Here is a 22,188-nt window from a genome sequence, read left to right on the forward strand (position 1 = left end):
GGAGTAGTTTGTTAGTTCTACTAACACCGTCTTTTGACAGGAATCTTATCTTATTCACATCTAAATGTAGAAACCTTATAATTGTTTCTCCCTAGGACTGAGAAAGGTGATGGTGCGTGCCCACCGGCAGGCCTGGTGCTGGCAGGATGAATGGTACGGTCTGACCATGGAGGACATCCGGCAGCTGGAACTGGAAACCCAGCTGGCCCTGGCCACGAAGATGGCCCAGTTCAGTCAGGCGGAGGAGGCCACCGAAGCCAACGGAGGTGCTCCGTCTCCGGACAAACACCAGGAGGTTAAAGAAGCGATCAGCTCCATTGAAGCTGAGGAGGTGGTTGTTCGCTCAGGAGGAGAGACTCTCCAGCCACGAGGTGTACTCACCAAGCAGTGGTCCACTTCGTCCCGATCCTCCCACTCATCCAAGAGAGGAGGTGAGGAGCACTACTACTGCTAGTAGCTACTGCCACCACTGCTACTGTTTTGTAAACACAAGGTTCAAAGTAGGCCACTTCTCCTTGGCTCAATGGCCAGAGAGAAAGAGAGAGAGAGAGAGCGCAGCAGTGGTCGAGTGAGCTTATGAGTGACTGTATGAAGAGAGAAAGCACTGTACGAAAGCGTGAATCAAAGAAATAACTTTTTCTCATTGTCTTGCAGCGGTTATGTTCTAAAGCACAAATTAACACACACACACACACACACACACACACACACACACAGACCCCTTCGCAGGATGGCGCCACAGTGTGTGTCAGGTAAACTTGTGCGTTGATATGAGGCGCTAAAGGGCAAAACAGCAGTTGGAAATGAGAATAGGCTGCACAACCCACACACCCACGTGGGGGACAAATGCCTTGTGCTGCTGCCAGTTAACATCTAGCACACAGAAAAATAAGGAAAGAGAACATACAGGCAGAGGGCAAGGTATCTGCAGGGACAGACACCACCACACACTTCTAGTGGGTCATAACTGATTATTGAGAGGGATTACTTTTGTATACGTCCATAGGTTGTTTTAAGGAAATTGGTAACATATTATACTGTTTCTTTTAAGCCTAATTTGTTCAGTCTGCCACAAGAATTGTTTTAACCTTAAAGGTTGAGATATACTAACAATAAAGTCAAACAGTTCCATAAGTAAACACAGCCAGTTGTATTTGAGACCTGTTCACATTGGCAGCTAGTATGTTACGCATGTGAGGAATTCAACAATGTCATCCGTCAAAAAATCACTTTGCCTTTTCTATTTATATGATTTTTCTTTTATGTAATTATTTTATGTAGTAAAGTGCTAATCCTCCCAAAATTACTATTTTGAGTAGTAAACACTCAAAATAGCTCCTGTAAACTGTTAAAAGTTACTGCTTTGTGTTAAGAACTTCGGGTGGTTTCACTTATGTGGCTTACAACGGATTCCTATGAAGAACAGATTGCGTCAAAACTCTATGCGCCACAGGAAGTACCTTAATGGCTAGATTAAAATAAATGTACTACTATCAACCCAGAAACAGTTTTTAGTGAAGAAGCCAACTAAAAACATTTACAGCCACCCTTTTCTGGTGTTTGATACTCAGAAGATCTGACTCCATAAGAAAAGGTAATTGACATCAATGTGGCTAATTCTTTCATATCTTTCAAAAGACAGTAGATACTGTTGAAAGATACAAACCGTCTAGCTGCACACAGGTATAAACATAAAAAATGGCTTCCAAACTGAAGGAATCAGTCTACTGAAGAGCTCTGAACTCCGATAGTGGAGACAGCTTTTTAGTATGCAGACTTTGGGACAAACTTTGATTTTTTTTTTTTTTTTTTTTTGCCCGGTGCCTTATGTTAATTGGAATGTTTTTTGCTCTACTTGACTGTTCTTACTGGCACCTCCACCTTCGCTGTACTATCCAAATTACCTCCCCTCACCCATACAACTCAGTGGAAATCACCTGGGTTATTTTTAGCAGCAGCTTTGACATCACAAACCACATGTCCCTGAACTCCCCCATCTCCGGTGTCACCCATTCCTCAAGGCAGCGCCCACTGTAACTGCCACTTGGACCCTGCCTCTCATCCAGCATGCCTTGTTTTACCCTTTATCTCTCCCCTGTAGTTTTCTCCTGGGCTATTTTTAGCAGCAATGCTGATGTCACAGACTAGAGGAGGCTGATACTCTTTGCAATGACCCTGCTGTCTACCACTGCTGTTTTCTCCTGTGCACTGACAGCTACAGCTGTGCCCCCCTCTCACCAGCTTGTCCCTTAGTGCCATGCCCCCCTCTTCCTTCACACTAATTATATATGAGGCATAGTCTGAAGAGGTGATAGATATTAGACAAGGCCTGTTTTTAGTATTGCCATTTTCCACGACTGGCAGTTGGTTGTCGGAGTGTTTGTAGCTTGTCTGTGTTACATTGGGCCTCACTTTTCACACAACCCCCCCTGACCACTAAGCAGTCCATCTGTGAAGAAGTAATGCACCACAGAGACTGTTGCATGTTTATATAACACTGTGTGTGTGTGGGCCGGGTGGAGCAATGTTTCTTTGTTGTAGTGTGTGTTTAAAAAGAAAAGAGAGAGGCTGAAACACATGTCCCAGAATAACAGTGAATTTTTTGTTCATGTGCGGTCTTTCAGTGAGCCCATCACGTCACAGCATCTCAGAGTGGAGGATGCAGAGCATAGCGCGAGACTCCGAAGACAGCTCAGACGAGGAGTTCTTCGACGCTCATGGTAACCACAGTTTGGATTTCAAAATTAAGTCCACAGTTAGATCAATAGTGATGTGCTTATTGTGTTCGTTTTTCCAATAACCTGCTTTTCTCCTCTCCCCTGACTCTGTATGCATCTTTTTAACCACAGATCAGTTCTTAAGCTTCCCAGATAACCAGCATGCTTTGGGGCTGCAGTTAAAATAGGTGGGTGTGGTACCACACCCATGCTCTCTGCTGGATGAGTTTTGGACCGAGGACGTGGGCCAGGTGTCTCATCCTGACGTCTAGTTCAGAAATCACTATTGTCTCTGCATATCAATCCCCCTCCCACCAACACAATCCAGTTCCTGCATCATTATTTACACACACACACACACACACACACACACACACACACACACACACACACACACACACACACACACACACACACACACAAACCCACTCCTTTACAATTCATGATACGTCCAAGCAATGAATGACGCCCTTCCAAATAATTCACCAATGTTTGTATGGTGTAAGGATTTCATTATGATGAAACAAAAATAAGTGTGATGTCATTTATTATATTGATACTGGTTTAGCACCAGTTGTTAATCTCCGTCTGTTTTGAGTTCAGTACATTTCTGCTAATTTCACTGTGGAGTCAACTGGAATGCAATCATTACACTTAATAGCATTGGCATCTGATATTATATTGTTTGTTGCAGTTTTCATGTTTATTTTGATTCCTTATTGCCTTTTGGGTGCCTGAAGTGAAACCACATTACATTTTATCAAATGAACGGATTAAATGAAGATTGACATAAAAAAAGTGTCCATTATGCTCTGTCTTAGTGACAGTTAATACAGTGATTACTGATGTATACATGATTTACAGAAGTTCCTACACTGCACCGACAACCTTATCAAATAATTATTTCATTTTGGTACATATATCAGAATTTGCTGCCACTCAGCAGGATTACCCTCAGCACAGATCACAGCCCAGACAAACAATTTACAGGCAACATTGTTTATTCTGACTGCTCACATTTTGAACACAAAATTATAACCAACCAATCATGCGCTGCTGTTTGCTCGGCTACTGGCAGGCGCACAGCCCATTACTCACAATGTTTTAACAAATAATCAACAAAACAATATCTCACAGCCCAGTGTCCTGTCTCAGTGGTGTGTGGCAGTCATCTGAAGGTCCAGGACACTTCCGCATATAAAGGGAGATTTAATTAGTACACATCAACAACAATCAGCTGAGACAATTAAGTCACCTTTAATAGCCGACCAAGCCCACTTTCACAGGACACAAATGAGATTGGTGTGTCAAAATGAAGATACAGTGTATATATGAACATGAATGTGTGCTTTGATGCCTGGATGAATCACATGATGGTGGTACAGGAATACAATTTGGAAACCGACTGACTTGGCTCAGACTGCTTTTGATATTAGGTTTCAATCTTTAAAGGTTGTTTCTGGTCATGGCCCTCTTACAGTAGTTCTCTATTACATACTATAACACTTGAGATGCAAGTTTATTTATGATTATCATGATGTGTGGCAGATACTTTTTTCAGTGCAAATGAGTAAAGGAAAGCTTCATGAAAACTCACAGATGTCACATTCAGCGTGTCTGGTCTATCAGTTTTTATTAATTAGGGGTTCAAATCTACAAATGATGGTACAAACTTAACCTGTCTTATAAAGCTAGTATTGCACTACTTATTCATCAAAACATAATAAAACTAATATATCTGCTACAATTACAATTTCTATAATCTAACTACTAAACAACTTGCAAATGAAGCTGGAATAAAATGTTAGTTATTGATTAATTGAACAATAAATAAATAAATATAAATGAAAATAAAGATACCTTCACACCCTAATTTTTTTATTCAGTTCAAGATTGGATTGATATACATGTTTATAAATGAAAGAAATGCAGTAACTAAGAAAATAACTTAAAAAGCAATACAAAAAGTCGCATGTTGAACCGTGACACATTATTTCATACAATAATGAAAGAAAGGGTTTGCATTTCTGAGAAACTGGCTGCAATTTCCAGATTGCAAAGCAAGTCCCTATGAAATTAAATGATTTCCATTTCTTTACAATGGTTGTATTATTTATTTGTAGTATGACTGCTGTGGAAATAAATGGAATTGTATGACATTTGTAAAATAAATTTTAGATTTAATTTCCAATATGTTAATAAAGACTAAAGTGAACAGGAAGTGGCAGCCTCTTCCTTAGAAATATAGCTACTGGCAGCTTTAGATAAAATATGGGATGAAAAGGGATGTTCTTCTATTTAAAATCACAGATGCATGTCAGTGGTTGGATAACGCAGTCCATTCATATGCTAATGTCAATTCAACAGATACATACTAGTTTAAAGCTATTCTCGAAAGGTATTTGTTTATTAAAAAGTGTTTCTACATTGAAATAAAACCCTGTGATAATAAAACCACACCACTGTCTTCCAGCGCACATCACATGTAGTTGTCATTTGAGATTGCAAAATAACACTCCCTTATCAGCCATAGATGAACACACAGGTTAAACTTAAAACATTAAAATACCCAGCATATCATGTGTTTAATGGTCACCACATTCAGTGATGCTTTAAATCCAGTAGCTATAAATTCCAACGTGTCTATTTGATAAGTTATTTGACAATATCTCGTTGAAAAGTTTGGCAAGGTTCCCTTATGTTGGTCACCTGTTTTATTAAATAACTGCATTAGCAATTGTTACTCATACAACCCTGTAAATCGTTATACTGTTGGTGTAATGAAACCCTGGATGGCACATATGCTTTAGTTGATGATGATTTATCTTGTTTTGCCTACAGAGGATTTCTCAGACGGCGAGGAGACCTCCCAAAAGGAAATTTCCAAGTGGAACTCCAACGACCTCATAGACAAGATCGAAGCTGCAGACACAGAGGAAACTCCTGGTATGATGAAGACCATGAGCACTTTATCTTGGAAATTCAGCTGGCTCTGAACTTTATGTTAAGAATGTGTGTGTTTGCAGGTGAGCTGATCAAGGAAATGACAGTGGATTATGAGAGAGCAACCAGTGAGGAAAGACTAGATGAGGTACGTGAGTTTGTATTTACAGAACACAACCGTAACCCGCAGAATCATGTCTTAAATAGATATTTATGAAGAACCATTCGCAGAAAATGCCCTTCAGCACCAAAAAGCTTCCGATAAACTTGATTTCATTCTAATGAACATACATAGTAATTTGCATTAGCTTTTATAGTTTAGGGGATAAGCGAAGGGCTGTTTGTTCCTGAGCCTCTCTGTCCTCTTGTATTTAGATGCGTGGCTCTGTTAGCTGCCAAGTCGATAGCTCTCCCATTCCCACCATCACGGTAACAAGGCACCAGTCAGTAAGTAAACATTTTGGCCCCAGTGCACTGTGGGCTACAGTAGCTCCACAGACCCCCGATCCACCTTAACAAACCCAGTACCTACTGCCCCTGCCCTTTTTTCCTTCCGTTGCCAAAAACCCAAATCCATTTGTACTCCTCAACCCCCTCTGTTGAACTTCTGTGTACCTTCAGCTGTGGCGTTGAGTGTACATATAGTGCTTCTATGAAAAGTTTTGTATCAGACTTCAAAGACAGAACTGCACATTATGTTGTTCTAGTTAATGTGACTTGTCCTCGGGGTGTATTGTCCTTGTTTGCTGTTGAACAGTTGTCTAGGTGGAGTGTAGGTGGGCTATGTTTTGTTTCCCTTCATGGTTCTCCACCCTTCTCTGGTTGTGAAAATAAGTTTGTACAAACATTTTGTTGTGCGGTCCATGTTTAAAGAGATGAACAGAAATATGACTCACAAATCTGTCAAAACGCAAATAATTTGATGTGCAAGAGCTAAGGCAATATGGTTTATCTGTGATTTGTTTCCTCTCAGTAAGCATGTTGTCTTTGGTAATGCTTCTAAAAAGGATGTTTCATAAGTAAATAAATCATTTATTGGACTTTCTCCAACAAGCTTTTCCCTGTCATCCCCATCCATCACCCTTTTTTTTTTAATTTTATTTTATGTATTCAGGAGAGCTCGTCCCAGCAGTGTCTGCAGCCCTCCAAGATCCATGTGCTGATCTTGGTACTGCACGGAGGGAACATCCTGGATACAGGCGGAGGGGACCAGAACAGCAAGCAGGCTGACATCAACACGATTAGTACAGCTTTTGAAACAGTCATGCGTGTTCACTACCCCACGGCGCTGGGACGCATCGCCATCCGCTTGGTACCCTGCCCTGCCATCTGTGCCGAGGCCTTCTCCCTAGTTTCCAAGTAAGTAGACACACATGCATATGGTCTTCTGCATGCTGTAAGTAATGTGAATAATGATCCACGATGTGTCTGTTTATTGACTGAGTGCTGTTTGCTTTTGATGGAACAGATCCAGGTGCAGCTCATAACCATCGCCCCTCCACCTGTGTTTGTTTCTTCACACTCCTCTGTGGACTTCCTTGGTCTTAAAAATGTGTTCATTTAATTTTGTTAATTTGGGTCTTTTGTGGCAGCCTGAGCCCATACAGCTACGATGAGGGTTGTCTGTCCAGCAGCCAGGACCACATCCCTCTGGCAGCTCTCCCCCTCCTGGCCACCTCTGCTCCACAGTACCAGGAGGCCATTGCCACTGTCGTCGTAAGAGCCAATCAGGTGTACGCAGAGTTCATAAAGTCTCTTAACGGGGCAGTCTTCTCTGGCCAGGTCAGTTACCCAGTATTATATGGCATTTTATAACAATTTGTGTGTTCTAAAAGATATATGTACATAATCACAGTATCACAGCTGATCCTGGTCTTTCATTTTGTATAGATTGTTACCTTTCTATCTGGATGTTCTAATGGGCATAATCACTTTTGTTTGTGTTATTGTTGGAGCAGGTGAATAGATATTTTAGGCAGACCTAAACCCTAAAGATGTACTGTATGTAAAAAAAAAAAAAGAATTATTTATTAACTTTATGTCTGGACATTGACCTCTGTAGGTATGCCTCATTGGGGACTGCGTGGGAGGAATCTTGGGATTTGATGCACTGTGCAGCAGCAATCAGACAGTTAATGAAAGCCAGGACAGCAGTCGCAGGGGCAGTGTCGTCAGTGTACAGGTAAGAGACAAAGCATTCAGAGCAGTGAATACAAATGTCAAATGTGTTTTAACTCATCATAAAAATACACAAATGGTTTACTACATTTTTTTTCCTGCATCAAACTTATATATATATATATGGTATTATCAGAAATTGGTATTATATTATACAATTTTACAATTTGTACAATGTAAATATGTTGTTGTTCCTTCATATTAGATATATGGACTGTTTCTAAAGTGCTGTAAGTTTTCATAACCAATGTTCCTGTATCAACACTGCAGGACCAGGACCTCCTTTCTCCTGGAATCATTGTCAACAGCGGGCACGGGTCAGCCTCTCCGACTCTGGAGGGCAGCCGCCACCTCAGTCGCAGTAACATTGACATTCCTCGTGCCAGTTCAGGTGACGACGCCAAGCGACAACTGCCACGCAAGAGAAGTGACTCCTCCACCTACGAGCTGGACACAATAAAACAACACCAGGCCTTCCTCACCAGGTGTGTTGAGAGCAGGATGACAACAATCTTTACATGGGAGATAACCTAATTTCCTGTGTTATAATCTGTCTGAGTGTGATTTAGTTTAATGACCTTTTGCTGTTCTTCCAGCTTACACTCTAGTGTTTTGAGAAACGACACAGTCTCGCGAAGGTCAAGCAGCAGCGCTATGCTGGATGGAGGCTCGCTGGGAAAGTTTGACTTTGAGGTCTCTGACTTTTTCCTGTTTGGCTCTCCACTGGGCTTGGTTCTCGCCTTGAGAAAGACTGTCATTCCAATGCTGGATGGTAAGCTAATTAGGACAGAGATTATAATGTAATTATTAATAGTACACATAGTTTTTGTTGCATTTGACACATTATGCAAGAGTGAAAAAAATTACTTTTCTGCAGACATTAGCATAATTACCTGTAGAAAGCATACCTGCAAAGTTCTTTTCCATCATAAAGTCATAATTGTACATATGGTTGTCATTACCAATATTTAAAAGCTAGTTACCCAAACCCTAACCCTGTCCTCTCTCATGTCTTTGGACCGATTTCTCCACCTAGTGGCCCAACTGCGGCCTGCCTGTCAGCAAGTCTACAACCTGTTCCACCCAGCCGATCCCTCGGCCTCCCGCCTGGAGCCTCTATTGGAGAGGAAGTTTCACCTCCTGCCTCCCTTTAACGTGCCCCGTTACCAACGCTTTCCCCTGGGAGATGGGAACTCTGCCCTACTTGGTGAGCCCTCTGCACCGATGATGTATAAAAGCCTCAGAAATATCAATTCAGTAAAACTCCTGTCATGAATTTACAGTTGATGTACTGTATGTAGTTTCACACGTGCAGACACAAATTCAAAATTCCCTGTAATAAAATGGCGTTTTTTTTTCTCCTTAAAGTTAAGATCACATGAGCTGACACTGATTGTCCCATTTCCCAGGGATGCTTGTCATAGACAACACCTGCCTTAAAGACACCTTTGTAGCACACTTTATGTTCCTTCATACACAGAGTTAACATTGTCTCAACTACTGTTTGTGCTTCAACTTCTTTTGTGAAGCGGTTTATTCATCTAAATGTCCTCATAGTCCTGCTAGTGGTTTCTGTTTGCGCATTCATTATAGCAGAGAGGAGTAACCCTTAGAGCCTCACCCTACCCTTTAATACAAATATCTGTCTGTGATTCCCCAAAAAGTACACAGAAAGTAGTAAGGTAACTATACGGCAGATATTTTATTTCTAGGGTCAAATACACACATTCACCATTGAATCATCTGTACAAGCATGATATTTCCTAAGCACTTCAGGCCAAGGTTTTGTGTTTGAGAAGTTTCATCGTATGAGCTTGCATAACTTATTGACAAAGTTTTCAGAACAGATTAAGTTTAAAGACAAATTCAAGATCACTTTTTGGGTTAAGTATCTGCAAAATGTTTTAATGCTGATTCCAGGGCATTTACAATCTTAGAGTAGTGTTATATGACGGTATATTTATATATAGTATTTTTATTTTTATTTTTTAGCCGTTGCAATTCAAAAGAAATAGGCTTGACTTAGGGCTTGACTCTTCTTTCTTGTCTCATGTTCAGTTGTTCTTGCTTCATATGTTTTTTGTGTCCCCTTGTCTTCTTTCCCTCTTTCTCTCTCGGCCTCCTGTCCCCATATCTGCATGTGTGGCTCTCTACCTCCAACCCCTCCCCTGACCTCTGCCCCTCCACCTCCCTCTGTAGTGGAGACAATCCAGAGCAACGCTCAGCTGCTACTTGACAGCGGGCCTCTGCTGTCCCTTCGCTGTCAGGATACCATCAATGAGACCTGCATCCCTGTGCCTGTGCTAAACTGGCCGGAGGGCTCCCTCAAAGCCACACCCGCCACTATGGAGTGTGTGTAGCCTCTCCCATTCACCTGCATCTGCCTTCACCCCCATTCACTGTATCTCTCATTTCTATTTGTTACAACCTTCTTGCTGTCACAACCAAGATGCTCAGATTTATACCCATCATCGCCTTTCTGAGTATTCCCATCGCTGTTGTTTCAAGAGTCAAGAGTGTGTATTCATGTTTCTGATAAATCAGATACACTGATTATTTTACTCTATTGCATTACAGTATTGCATACACCCTTTCTTGCAATATCTAGTCTTTTATCTAAATTAGTTTGTATATGATATTTAATTTCTTTGTTGAGTTCTTTGCCTCATTTCTAGTTAGAAATAGAAATAATACAGAATTTTTACAACTTGCCATAGACATACATTGGGAAATCTTATTAGCATCTCATGTGGTGTTACATTTTGTCACGTTGCCATCACATATTTATGCCACCATCTATGTTTTTTGGGGACCCAATCATTTGTGTTTGTGCTGTGGTTGACTAAGCCAGGTCTCAGTGTGGCTGCATCACTCCATAATCCATATTATCAGACTATTGATGTTGGCAGAGTGTATTTCTACAATCATCCACATTTCAGAGACGTTTTGATGTGAAGACTTCGCTGCTTGGGATGTTGTGATGTGTTTGCACAGTGCACTGTAAAGTGGAGCTCTACCTGTGCATACTGAATATACTGTACCTTTTTTTGTGATAAGAGTCAGAGGTCATCTGATTTAAAAACAAATTCTTCAGCACTATTTCATAATTATCTTCATAAAAGATACTAACACATGGGTGTGACTGTAACACGTGTGCACATTTGTGATTTTAAGTGTTATATGTACTCATACGCCCGTATTTCCCTTAGTCGGTTACAGAAATCTGACCTTGGCCACCATGCGGCACTGTTTGGTTTCACATGTCCTCTGAAACTATGGTGCCTGCAGTCATATTTCTCTGCTGCCACCCTAACCCACATCTCCCTCCCCCTCATCACTATGAGTTCCCCTTACTTGTGTCTCTGTCTAATGAGATCTCCTTGTTTCGGCTCAATAGCAGATGTTGTTCAGTCTCATGGTGGTGTCTTCATGGACAGTTCGTACCCCTCATCCCCCGTAGCGGGCCCCTTCTCCCGGGGCCAGCGGAGGGCCAGTGAAGTCAGCATTGCCAGCCAGGTCTCAGGAATGGCAGACAGTTACACTGCCTCCAACATAGCCAACAGTAAGTGTTCTCAACACCAAAAAGCCTCTCTCTTCCTTCCACTCATACAAACACTGGTCTACTTATTCTCCCTTTTTCTTTTTCTTTCAGTCTAAATCTTCTCTATATTTCTATCTTGTTTGTTTTACTTACTGCTTTGACGCTCACTTTCTCTCTCTCTCTCTCTCTCTCTCTCTCTCTCTCTCTCTCTCTCTCTCTCTCTCTCTCTCTCTCTCTTTCTTTTTTTTTTCTCTCTCTCTCTTTCTCAACCCCACTACTCTGAATCTACATACACCCTGCTTTCCAGCTGGAGAAATCTAGTTAGCCCGATAGCTTACTCTTCCTCTTAGCCAGACTTAACACCTGCATTGTGACCAGACTGTCATGCAGAGTTCTCTCCATCGTGTTAACATTCAAAGTCCCAAAATGAGCAAGAAGAGTCCTAAAGAAGAGCCAGTTTAGCGCCACTTTTCACTGTCTGTCTTATCTTCTCCACTGTCTAAATGTAAATGCAATGAACGAGTGCTGCATTTCTCTAATGTTGCAATGCATGTAGACACTTGCCCCTGTCATCCATTCCTCTATTGTCCAATCCCTAGTCCGGTGTTTGCGGAGATAACTAGCGTTCTATTGTTTTATGTGAAATTGTCCTCCAAAGTCCCCCTGTCATTCACTATTTCACTCTTGTTACCAGAACATTTATTTGTACCTGACATTGATGTTCTGCGTACACACAGTACCACCCTGGAGGTGCACATTAACTAATTATAACAGGTTTGTGTTCATGTGATAACAGAGCATCAGAATATGTTCAACAGCATCACCCTGCCCTACTAACTAACTGTTACTGTACTAACAATTATTTTCCAGCTTTGACGTTCACAGTTCTATTTACGACAGCTTACTAACACCGGCCACATCAACAACATCACTCAACATCACTCTTCAAACTGTTTAAACTGTCATAAACTGTCACAGACCAACATGCATTTATTTTTCATGTGATTTCTTTATTTCTCTTTCTTTTCTCCCCATAGCCAAATCATGCCAAATTAACCAATTCAAAAAGTTCAGCCTTTTGTCCCAACTCGCCCTTTCATCACAAAACAAATTCTTCCTGAAAAGTCCTCCTAAGTCCCGTAAGAAAACAAAGGCTGGCAAGGACGCAGGATGTCCTGATGCAGATCTTGTAGCAGAGCTGGACGGTGTGGCAGAGACTAGTGCCCGTCTAAGTCCCACTGGCCAGCACGAGAACTGCCTGTCACCTGGGCTGGAGTGCGCAATATCTGAGCTGGTCTCACTGGACTCCCAGGCTGAAGTGGACCAAGGTATTATTCTGAAAAAGGGGACTTCTAAAATCAACGTGAGGCTGCAGTTCTTTTCTGTGCGCTGTACTATACTTTGTCAAAGTCCAAACACTCAACGCTGCTCTTCTAGAAAGCTTTTTTCTTCCTCCCCTTGAATTATTTCAAAATGTAATTCATAAGGGGGCGCCTGGGTAGCTCACCTGGTTGAAATCGCGCCCCACGTACATTGGCTCAGTACATACCGCAGCAGCCACGGGCTCAGTTCTGACCTTTTATCATGCTATGACTCCTCTTTTCCCCATTTTATGTTGTCAGCTGTCCTATAAAATAAAGGCCTAAAATGCCCAAAAATAATCTTAAGAAAAAAGATTGAATTCTTTAGCTAAGGACATGAGGCAATCACTTACATTGATGAGGAATACATCTTTCCAAATCCATCATCTTTTTTCACATTCACACGAACATGAATAACTTCTTCGGTTGCTCATATAATCACGTGTCATTAACTTTCTTTTTCTTCCTCCTGCACTTGATTTTCCTGTTAACTAATTCCTTAACTTCCTTCTTCCGATTTCTTTCTTTTAGCTGAAGAACTGCTGAGATCTGTGTTGATTTAAGATGGAAATTGTCTTTTTTCTTAAGCTTCAGGGTTGTTGCATCTTCGCATGGCATGGCATACCTCACACTTACTCTTACAGTTTCACCTTACGTGCCATTCACTCCTTTCCCAACGCAGTTGCAGCACGTTGGTGGGGCACCAAGCGGCTGGATTTTGCCCTGTACTGCCCCGATGCTCTCACCGCTTTCCCCACAGTGGCTTTACCGCACCTCTTCCACGCATCATACTGGGAGTCCACTGATGTTGTATCATTTCTCCTGAGACAGGTGAGTCAACATAAGAATACTTATCACTCGTGGCCTGTTCATAAGTGACCAGTAGGCTGTTAGTCCTTTTCAGAGATACTGAGGATGAGTCATTGAAATTTCACCTGTAGGTCATGAGGCATGAAAACTCTAGCATCCTGGAGCTCGATGGCAAAGAAGTGACTGAATTCACTCCCTCTAAACCTCGAGAGAAGTGGCTCCGCAAGAGGACCCTTGTGAAGATCAGGGTAGGCATCAGGGTGTCAGAGTTAAGTGTCAGGGGACACAAAACCCTGAATTCCTTACTTGTCTTTGACCTCTTTTCTCATCCATCAAATCTCATTAAATGAAGGAAAAATGCCAAATAAGTGAAAATGTGTTAAGACAAGTCAGCATCACCAACTTGTTTTTTGTTAAATGCCATGGACAAAATTACATTTCAGTATGTATCTTTCTTTGACAGAACGTGACTGCCAACCACCGCATTAATGACGCGGTGTTCACAGAAGATTCCCAGCAGGTCGTAACAGGTCGATTTATGTACGGCCCTCTGGACATGGTCACCTTGGCCGGGGAGAAGGTGATGTCTTTCACCACGACAACAGCACACATAGATAGATGTCAGTAATGTCTGTGTCACCTTTGTGCTCATGGTATTGTAATCCTGTACAGGTTGATCTCCACATCATGACCCAGCCCCCATCAGGAGAATGGGTGTACTTCAACACAGAAGTGACTAACAGTAGTGGTCGTGTGTCATTTGCCATCCCAGAGAAAAAACGTCTGGGCGTTGGAGTCTACCCAGTCAAAATGGTTGTTAGGTGAGATTAGTTTGACCATTTCAGAAGACCATTTGGAGAATAAATCACTGATTCAAAGCGGATTTAAATAGGTGGGTTTTGAGTGGGGTTTTGAAAGAGGGTAGTGAGGGAGAATGTCTAACCCTAACCCTCCAGACAGGGGTGTGGCATTAGCAATATTGTGCTAATGTTTTGCAGTGTTTTTTTTCCCCTGTCCTGTGTTCATGTTTGTATACGTTCTGTGTTCCTAAAAAAGTTTCTAACATATTTAATTTTATTATATACAGCATAAAAGGGCCTATTCCCAAACCCTGATGGCATATCACAGTGTACTGAATTATTCAGGCTATTTTACAGGCCTTTTATCAAGAAGCCTGGTTTATATTTGTTTTTAGCTCAGTTTTATTCTTGCGTTTCAGTGTCCTCAAGTGGATTGTTGAGATAACACATTTACTTGGTATTTCTCCATTTCCTTACTTTCGGTTGTTCCTTCGGTTTCCTTCCTCAGGGGTGACCACACATGTGCAGACAGCTACCTGACAGCTGTTCCACGTGGCACCGAGTTTGTTGTATTCAGCATTGACGGGTCATTTGCTGCCAGTGTGTCAATCATGGGCAGTGATCCCAAAGTGCGGGCAGGAGCAGTAGACGTAGTCAGGTACCTAGCTGCTCTTCTTCTCCTGTTTCTTGGGTTTGAGTCTCATTTAAACTGAAGCACATTTTGCATTATTATTTATGTCTCAATTCTGTTATCGTGTTCCTCCTTATTGCAGGCACTGGCAAGATTTAGGCTACATGATCATCTATGTGACAGGACGACCAGACATGCAGAAGCAGCGGGTAGTGGCTTGGTTGTCTCAGCACAACTTCCCACATGGCATCGTCTCCTTCTGTGACGGCCTGGTCCACGACCCGCTCAGACACAAGGCCAACTTCCTCAAGTCCCTGACAGAGGTCAGACTGGGAGAAAGGGAGGATTGAGGGGGGGTCTGTGTGCAGTACCGTAGTGTGTGCATGGGTAGTGTTTATCTTTGTGGAATGAATAAGGAATATTCTAGAGGTGAAAACAAAAACAATGATGACGTTGTACAACTTTAAGAGAAAGATTATATCAATCGCAAAAAATACAGAGTGCCAAACAGTTCTCTTGTTCATTTGGCTGATCCCAGGTTAACATGAAGATTTTTGCTGGCTACGGATCAACCAAGGACATCTCAGTCTACACCTCCGTCGGCATCCCTCCTTCCCAAATATACATCGTCGGGAGACCCTCCAAGAAGATGCAGTGCCAAGTACTATTTGATTATTTATTTCATGCATTTATCTTGCTTTTAAAATTAATATTAAATTCACTTAATACAAGGATACTAAAGTAAATACCAAAATTATTTACTAATACTGCCACTATAACAACCAATAACTAATTTAACTGAATGAATAAATATCAATTAACTCAACCAAAACTGTCTTATTCTTCATAGTTGACAGAATGTCTCTTCTCTGATCTTCTCAACAGTTCATCACAGAGGGATATGCGGCTCATTTGTCCCAGCTGGAGTACAGCCACCGTTCTCGGCCAGCTAAGTCCAGCAGTGCACGCATGGTGCTACGTAAAAGCAGCTTCGGCTTGGGTGCAAACAGCGACTTCCTAAGGAAGAGGAACCACTTGCTGCGCACCATCTCCTCCCAACCGGCCCCCAGCTCCCCAACAGGCAGCATCCACAACAGGCCAGAACGCACACAGAGCCAATCAGACGGCGAGAGGCTGGAGCGGGATCGGCTGGAGTGCGCTCAAGGCCACAGCCAGGGAGCAGCACAGCGCAGCATGAGCATCACAGCCAGCTGCTGGGGCCGCAGCAGCACCAAGCTGGAACCAGGCGTTCTTAGCCCCAAATAGGAACAGGAAGACTGGGTACCTTTGGTAGAGTGATGAAAAGTATACATTGCTGAGGAAGAGACCCATGACAAAGATAAATGCAAGAGTGAAAAACAGTTGGCTTGCACCAGATGGGTAAATACCACAATGAAAACAATAGGTGCTACAAACCACTCTTTATAAACTAATGCCAGTTACACTCTACTCAGATATTTATGAACAGAAGCTACAGTTATATTTATTATACAACAGACACAAAACTCAACAGGCATTTCAAGGAGCATCATCCTGAACCAGAAACGGGCACAGAAATAAAAAAGGCATATATTGTAGGGATCCAGACTGTTTCTACTGTTTAGTAAATGTTTATTACTCTTGATTACAAGGTCAGTTTTCCTCTAACAGCGGGCTTTTAGATTGGAGATGGTTACACAAACAAGCACCCCATTGCTGTATATTTAAGTTAATAACACAAAGCGGTTAGAGACAGCCTGCATCAGGTCCCAGTTTGGATGCTGTTCTGATCCCGCACTGTAACTGACACTGACACCACAAGCACAGCAATTACAATAGTTTTAATGCTATGTCCTTTTTATGTGATAACCAGATATGTTCACGTCTGGGAGCACAGCGGAGAATCAGGTAAAACTGGATTGAATGTGTTTCTTTTCTCAGTGTGACCAAACAAACACACAATCATTTAGACAAAATGTATTTTTTTCAGATTTGTTTTTAGAATAAAAGCTTAATAAATCAGAACAAAAGAACAACTACTTGTTCTGTAAGCCAACATGAACGGATGTTATCACAAGCGATGACTAAATAATGTTTTAACAAACCATACAGTTCAGTTTAGCTTGTTTTCTAGTCGTCCATCAGACCAAAGAGCCATCCTAATATCACATGAATCAAACTGCGAAATTACCCTTTAATGATGGTTGCAGCTCATTTCCTGGGATTTTCATAGCATTTTACCACATCTCACCACACTGCGCTGCTGAACCTTCCCAAATCAGTAATGGTTGACTCGGCTATAAGTAAACTCCTATTACTATACGTTTAATGTGCCAAAGTAAACAGGATAGAATAATATACTGTACGTGAACAGAGAGGAAATGATTAAGGTCTCCTGTGAAAAAATGGAATAGATTATGTAATTATGTAGATGAATGGTTTAACAAGGTTTGTACATAGTTGTTACGTGACAGTGCAGATCTGGTATCTGGTCCACTGAAGACCAGTGTTAAGTGTCTTCTTCACTCTGGGGGTAAACACCACCTCATTCAGGATACACTTTAATGATTGATGATGCTGATTATTATTTAAGATTATAGATATTTTAAAATATATTGATTTTGTGAACAAAATCTGTTTTTATTATTACTTTAACTATGATGTGGTTTTGTTTTTCTTCCTCAAACTTCAGTTGCAGCAGCCAAAACTCAAAGGGGTCTTTGCCTGGCACAGTATTGTATTTTTATTATGTTGTCTTGCAGATCACCAGAATTTATCAACAGAACTGTTATCTTGTGTCATATATTGTATGTTGATTATCTATTTTGGAATATTTGGGATATGGCTTCTTTCTGCTTATCCCTAAGCTGTACATTAGGCGTTGAATGTGCTCATAGATAATCCTCTTTAGGTTAAGGTCTCTTTTCTCTGTTCTCTTGTTGCGCCTTTAGAGGAAGAACAATTTGAAAATTGTAAATTCTGTACAAAATGCTGTCAAAAGTAGGAACACAGAGCTAAGACTTAACGTTATGCTGTTTGCCATTTTTTCCTGACAAGGGTACCTCATTTGTGATTTATTCATTCAAATGATGTTTATTTGTCCCTCTAATAGGCATTTATAGAGCTGACTGCAATGGACCAATACGGGCTTAAATGTAAGGGAAATGTGCAATATTACTCAACTGCACCACAAGATCAAACCGATTGTGTTGAGGAACACCGCACAGTGCATTGACAATCAGTTCAACAGGCACCTATTCTACAAATTGCAGAGGGATTCTGAACACATCTTAGAACTCGACAAACGCACATGGCACACGTGCAACATTTGTAGAATCCATTTTGGAAAAAAGTTTCTCACAAGTGCCACTGACCTGACAACGGTGTAAAATAATACTGCAGGTTTTTTCTTGTGGACAGACATGATCTGTCTTAACTTTGTTTTTGAGGTTTAGATGAAGTCACTTAACATTTAAAAGTGACCCAGAAATCAACACTGAGTTGCCATTTGATTAGGTACTCTTAGAGTATGTAAAAAGGTACACTTACAGTACGTAAAAAAAAAAAAATCCTTCATTAAACATTTTAATGTGTTACCTGTTTTAGAGAGGATCAATTTAATGGTCATTTTAAAGGCTGTAGTTTGTGAAGCTGTTGAATTGTATTGTGTTATACTGAGTGGTGTTTCTAATAATCTGGCCACCCCTTTTATATCAATAATACTAATGCTAGATTACTAAGTGTACATCCCAATGCTTAGGTACATATTACTTGCTTGACCAGGGCTGTTTCTAGCTATCCTGGTGAAGAAAACTGTAATTACAAACTGTTTTACAGTTCCGCTGCCTTTTGACCATTTTTAAGATTTGGCTTAAAGCCGTGTATAAAACTCTTTTGAAAGCTGCTGATTGAAGAATGGCTGTTTGTACATTAATAGTATTTGGACTAAAGGAAAGGCAACGCTGTAAAACATGCACACATCTTAAGTCGGTTATCTACTGAACCATATATGGCTTTCCCCTGAATTGCCTGGATATTAAAATCCAGAGAATGTAAAGACGAAGCGGTGCAGTTATCTGTGAGTTTAGATACCTCTGGGCAATTGCTTTGATTCTGCTACTGACACACATTTACAGAGGCCTTACATTTCCCTTTTCTGCCTTAAATTGGCCATTGTGTTGTGAGGCCTAGAACGAACACTGCTCACTCCCGAATTGACTTCATGGAAAAGGGTAGACTGTTTACTTTTTGGAAATAGGAAAAGGCCATATTTTTTCTTAAAAGGCTTTGGCTTGTTTTCACTTAAAAGGAAATGTACAAAGGAGAAATCTGTTTGACATATTTCACTAACATTAGGCAATCTGTACTGCATCGGTCTTAATCTGTTCCCCAGGTTAACGCAATGTTAACCAATGTTACATACAACAATTAGCATTCATGGGCTGTATATATATATGCAACATACCTTGGTAAATATTTTAATTGTACAGGATATGTATCTTATAGGTTTTTGGATAATTTGTTGTCCATTCCCTTGTGCTTTTATGTACAGTGTATAAAGAACATATAAAGAACCAGTCAGTCATTTTTGCCTTTTTCACACTCAAAATGGTAATGTCATGAAAATAAAATCACAAGGATAGTCTCTTCAAAGATCAGGGCGTATTTAATTAAAGGATGATTCATTGTAGATAATACATTTTCTTTTGGAATCAGTTCACACAAAAGTAATTTTGTTCTGAAAACCAAAGAGATACAAAATGTGAGATGTAAAGATGAGTATATATCTACGGGGGGGGGGTGTAGGGTATGTAGCCAAAAGAGTCAGTCAGACAAGCTACTGAACACTCAAACAAGCTTCTTAATTTCTTTGATTTAAAGTAAAACATGAAACGATTAATTTCCAATTAAGAAAACATTTGAATGATCTGTTGCAGTCACACATCTGACTGACAAGTACAGAAAACTGACAATCCTACTTGCAGTCCATTCAGGATCGCACCTTAAATGTACAAACTGATATGCTTTCAAACATGGATAAAACAAATAAGCATTAATCAGCAAATGTGGGACTTCTTCCTTGCGTAGAGTTCCTTTTGCAAATGTCCGTAGGATCAAAACATTAAAATCTCTCATTAACTCCCGCATAGATTTAATAAGGCAAATCAATAGGAGATACTGGCTTTTACCTGGATTAAAGTCATTACTGTACATGACCCCTATAATTTGTACCTCCACTACTGTAGAGTGAAATCAGAGGCAACTGTTTGAAATTATGATGTAAAATGCATCTCCTTGAGGCTGCTGTCCTGAAGAAGGTCATGGCATATTCTACTTGTTGAGTCCCAGTTTCCTCTGGAAGGCATTCCCGTCTCCCTTGGTGGCTTGCTGTGGGATGAATGGACGTTCACTGTTACTGTACATACATTACATAGATATCATAAAGTTATAACCAAAACTTTCTCTTGTACCTTGTTGATGTCTTTGTGTTTATCTCGGCTGACTATCTCCTCTATGATCTCCCCTTCACCTCTCACCAATCTGGAAGAAAGATCTCATTCATTATTACATCATAATGTTAGAATGATGTATTATATGTATTAGCTCTTCTTGGAAATTTGGGGTTAGGCTGGAATGAAAGACTTTGATCACGCTGTGAATCTGAACAGACAGGTGAACTGCTCCCCTACGCTTACCTGTTGTGGACTGTTAACTATGTTCTCTGTAGCTTACCTGGTCCGTCCGGTTTCTGGGTCTACCACCCTGCGGATCACACTCTGTCTGGCCTCGTACTCCTCTTTGGTGAGGGGCCTCTTAGTGGAGAGTCGGGCCTTCTGCTCATCTGTCATGACTGCAGAGAAAACCAGAGTATAATGCACTAGTGTTCCTTTTCTTCTGATAATCATATTCGGTGATTACCGATATGATACTGTGAGAGAATAAAAAGCTATTTAATTCGCTGAATTATCCACCTATCTATTTAGGTAGAGAACAAACATCTAAACTGTGCAAATAAGGGCTGCAACTTTAATTTATTAAATTATCAGAAGAAATTCCAAAAATTAAAAACCTAAGGAGACTTTACATTTTTTGTCTGGCTAACCAACAGTCAAAAATACAAATAAATTCAATTTACTGTGAGAAAAAAAAGTAATACTGATTATTCTACATCCCTTTAAGAACCAGATGGTGATTTTAAAAGCCATACTATATCCACGTATGTACATAAACAACGCTGTGTGGAGTGATGTAATGTCCCACCAGGCCCGAGCTCCACTGTCCCCTCTTCGCTCTGCCACACCTCCAGGTAGGACGGGGGCTTCTCCGCCGGAGGAGTGGGCAACAACACCACCTCTGCTTTCTTCTTCTCCTCCTTCTTCTTCTCTTTCTCTTTCTTCTTTTTCTCCATTTTCTTCTGTTTCTTCAGCTTCGCCTTCTTCTTCTTCGCCTTCTTCTTCCTAGCTTTAATTTTCTTCTTCTTTGTCTTTTCATCACTCGACGAGGATGAAGACGATGAGGAAGAAGAGGTGGATGATGAGGAAGAAGAAGAGCTTCTTCTGCGCTTCTTTCTTTGTGTTTTTACATCTGAGTTAAAGAGAAGAACAACTTTAACAGAGGTATTTAATAACAAGGCTTCCGTTGCTGTCAAAGCTTCTCATTTAAATAAGTTTTAAAGTCCCAACCTTGACTTTTGTGAGATGTTTTTTTGGACGACCTGCTGCGACTCCTGCTGCTGGAAGACGACGTCGAAGATGAAGAAGAAGAAGAAGAGGAGGACCGTCTCCGTTTCTTCTTCTTCTCGTGTCTTTTCTCTCTGCCAGCACTGTCAAGTGACCTGCTGCGATCCATTGAGACAACTGAGTAAACTTAAATCCACACGGAAAACCTGGTTGAAGATCATATAGAGTAGAAAGTGTGCTGCTTCAGCCATTGAAGACTGGCTCCGTAAGTTTACGGAAGTATACGCGTCTCCAATTGCCTACCGTCGGTGTCCGGAAATACAACATAAAGGTTCCTAGTTCCTACCTTCTTTAACTGTCTATGGTTGAAAGATAGCGACATGCTGAGTTCTGGGTTATTTTTTACCGTGTTGGAAAGTAGTACTCAGAGCCAATACTTTAATAGACTATCATTACACCTGTATACATTTACTTTGTTACAGATGATAATATTTAAAATGTAAATAGAAGTATTGAAGATTTATCAGAAAGGTGTGCTTAAAGTTTGA

The 22,188-nt window shown here is 40.9% G+C and overlaps 2 protein-coding genes across 8 annotated transcripts in view; one reads left to right on the plus strand and one right to left on the minus strand.

The window, feature by feature from the left end:
• LOC117944694 (membrane-associated phosphatidylinositol transfer protein 2-like) overlaps positions 1–18,905 on the plus strand; it is a 44,413-nt gene extending 25,508 nt beyond the window's left edge. For 2 of the 7 annotated variants that reach the window (XM_034871742.1, XM_034871743.1), the window contains exons 6-27: positions 96–431; positions 2,625–2,720; positions 5,559–5,663; positions 5,744–5,808; positions 6,036–6,107; positions 6,775–7,019; positions 7,253–7,442; positions 7,723–7,842; positions 8,109–8,323; positions 8,435–8,610; positions 8,875–9,045; positions 10,038–10,190; positions 11,236–11,400; positions 12,417–12,707; positions 13,423–13,571; positions 13,682–13,798; positions 14,014–14,130; positions 14,223–14,371; positions 14,859–15,008; positions 15,124–15,304; positions 15,520–15,642; positions 15,867–18,905. In XM_034871742.1, the coding sequence (XP_034727633.1) occupies positions 96–431; positions 2,625–2,720; positions 5,559–5,663; positions 5,744–5,808; positions 6,036–6,107; positions 6,775–7,019; positions 7,253–7,442; positions 7,723–7,842; positions 8,109–8,323; positions 8,435–8,610; positions 8,875–9,045; positions 10,038–10,190; positions 11,236–11,400; positions 12,417–12,707; positions 13,423–13,571; positions 13,682–13,798; positions 14,014–14,130; positions 14,223–14,371; positions 14,859–15,008; positions 15,124–15,304; positions 15,520–15,642; positions 15,867–16,247 (3,767 nt within the window). In that variant the 3' untranslated portion in view covers positions 16,248–18,905. The remainder of the gene's footprint in view (positions 1–95; positions 432–2,624; positions 2,721–5,558; positions 5,664–5,743; positions 5,809–6,035; positions 6,108–6,774; positions 7,020–7,252; positions 7,443–7,722; positions 7,843–8,108; positions 8,324–8,434; positions 8,611–8,874; positions 9,046–10,037; positions 10,191–11,235; positions 11,401–12,416; positions 12,708–13,422; positions 13,572–13,681; positions 13,799–14,013; positions 14,131–14,222; positions 14,372–14,858; positions 15,009–15,123; positions 15,305–15,519; positions 15,643–15,866) is intronic. The other 5 variants (XM_034871746.1, XM_034871745.1, XM_034871744.1 and 2 more) reach the window with 5 other exon arrangements.
• Positions 18,906–19,664: 759 nt separating this feature from the next.
• Positions 19,665–21,954, minus strand: arl6ip4 (ADP-ribosylation factor-like 6 interacting protein 4). The gene is made up of 5 exons (XM_034871768.1): positions 21,644–21,954; positions 21,222–21,545; positions 20,694–20,811; positions 20,432–20,501; positions 19,665–20,348 (listed from the first exon to the last, which is right to left on the minus strand). The coding sequence occupies exons 1-5, from the start codon at positions 21,807–21,809 to the stop codon at positions 20,292–20,294; spliced, it is 735 nt and encodes a 244-aa protein (XP_034727659.1). The 5' UTR covers positions 21,810–21,954; the 3' UTR covers positions 19,665–20,291.
• Positions 21,955–22,188: the final 234 nt, after the last annotated feature.

Source organism: Etheostoma cragini, chromosome 5, assembly GCF_013103735.1.
Source record: "Etheostoma cragini isolate CJK2018 chromosome 5, CSU_Ecrag_1.0, whole genome shotgun sequence".
NCBI lineage: Eukaryota > Metazoa > Chordata > Actinopteri > Perciformes > Percidae > Etheostoma > Etheostoma cragini.

Bases quoted from the DNA above. Each gene is read 5' to 3' on its own strand.
- arl6ip4 (XM_034871768.1), bottom strand. From the start codon at position 21,809: ATGGATCGCAGCAGGTCACTTGACAGTGCTGGCAGAGAGAAAAGACAC. The intron at 21,546-21,643 runs GTTGGGACTTTA...TCTTTAACTCAG, and splicing joins AACATCTCACAAAAGTCAAG to ATGTAAAAACACAAAGAAAG. The intron at 20,812-21,221 runs GTGGGACATTAC...TTTTCTCTGCAG, and splicing joins GACAGTGGAGCTCGGGCCTG to TCATGACAGATGAGCAGAAG.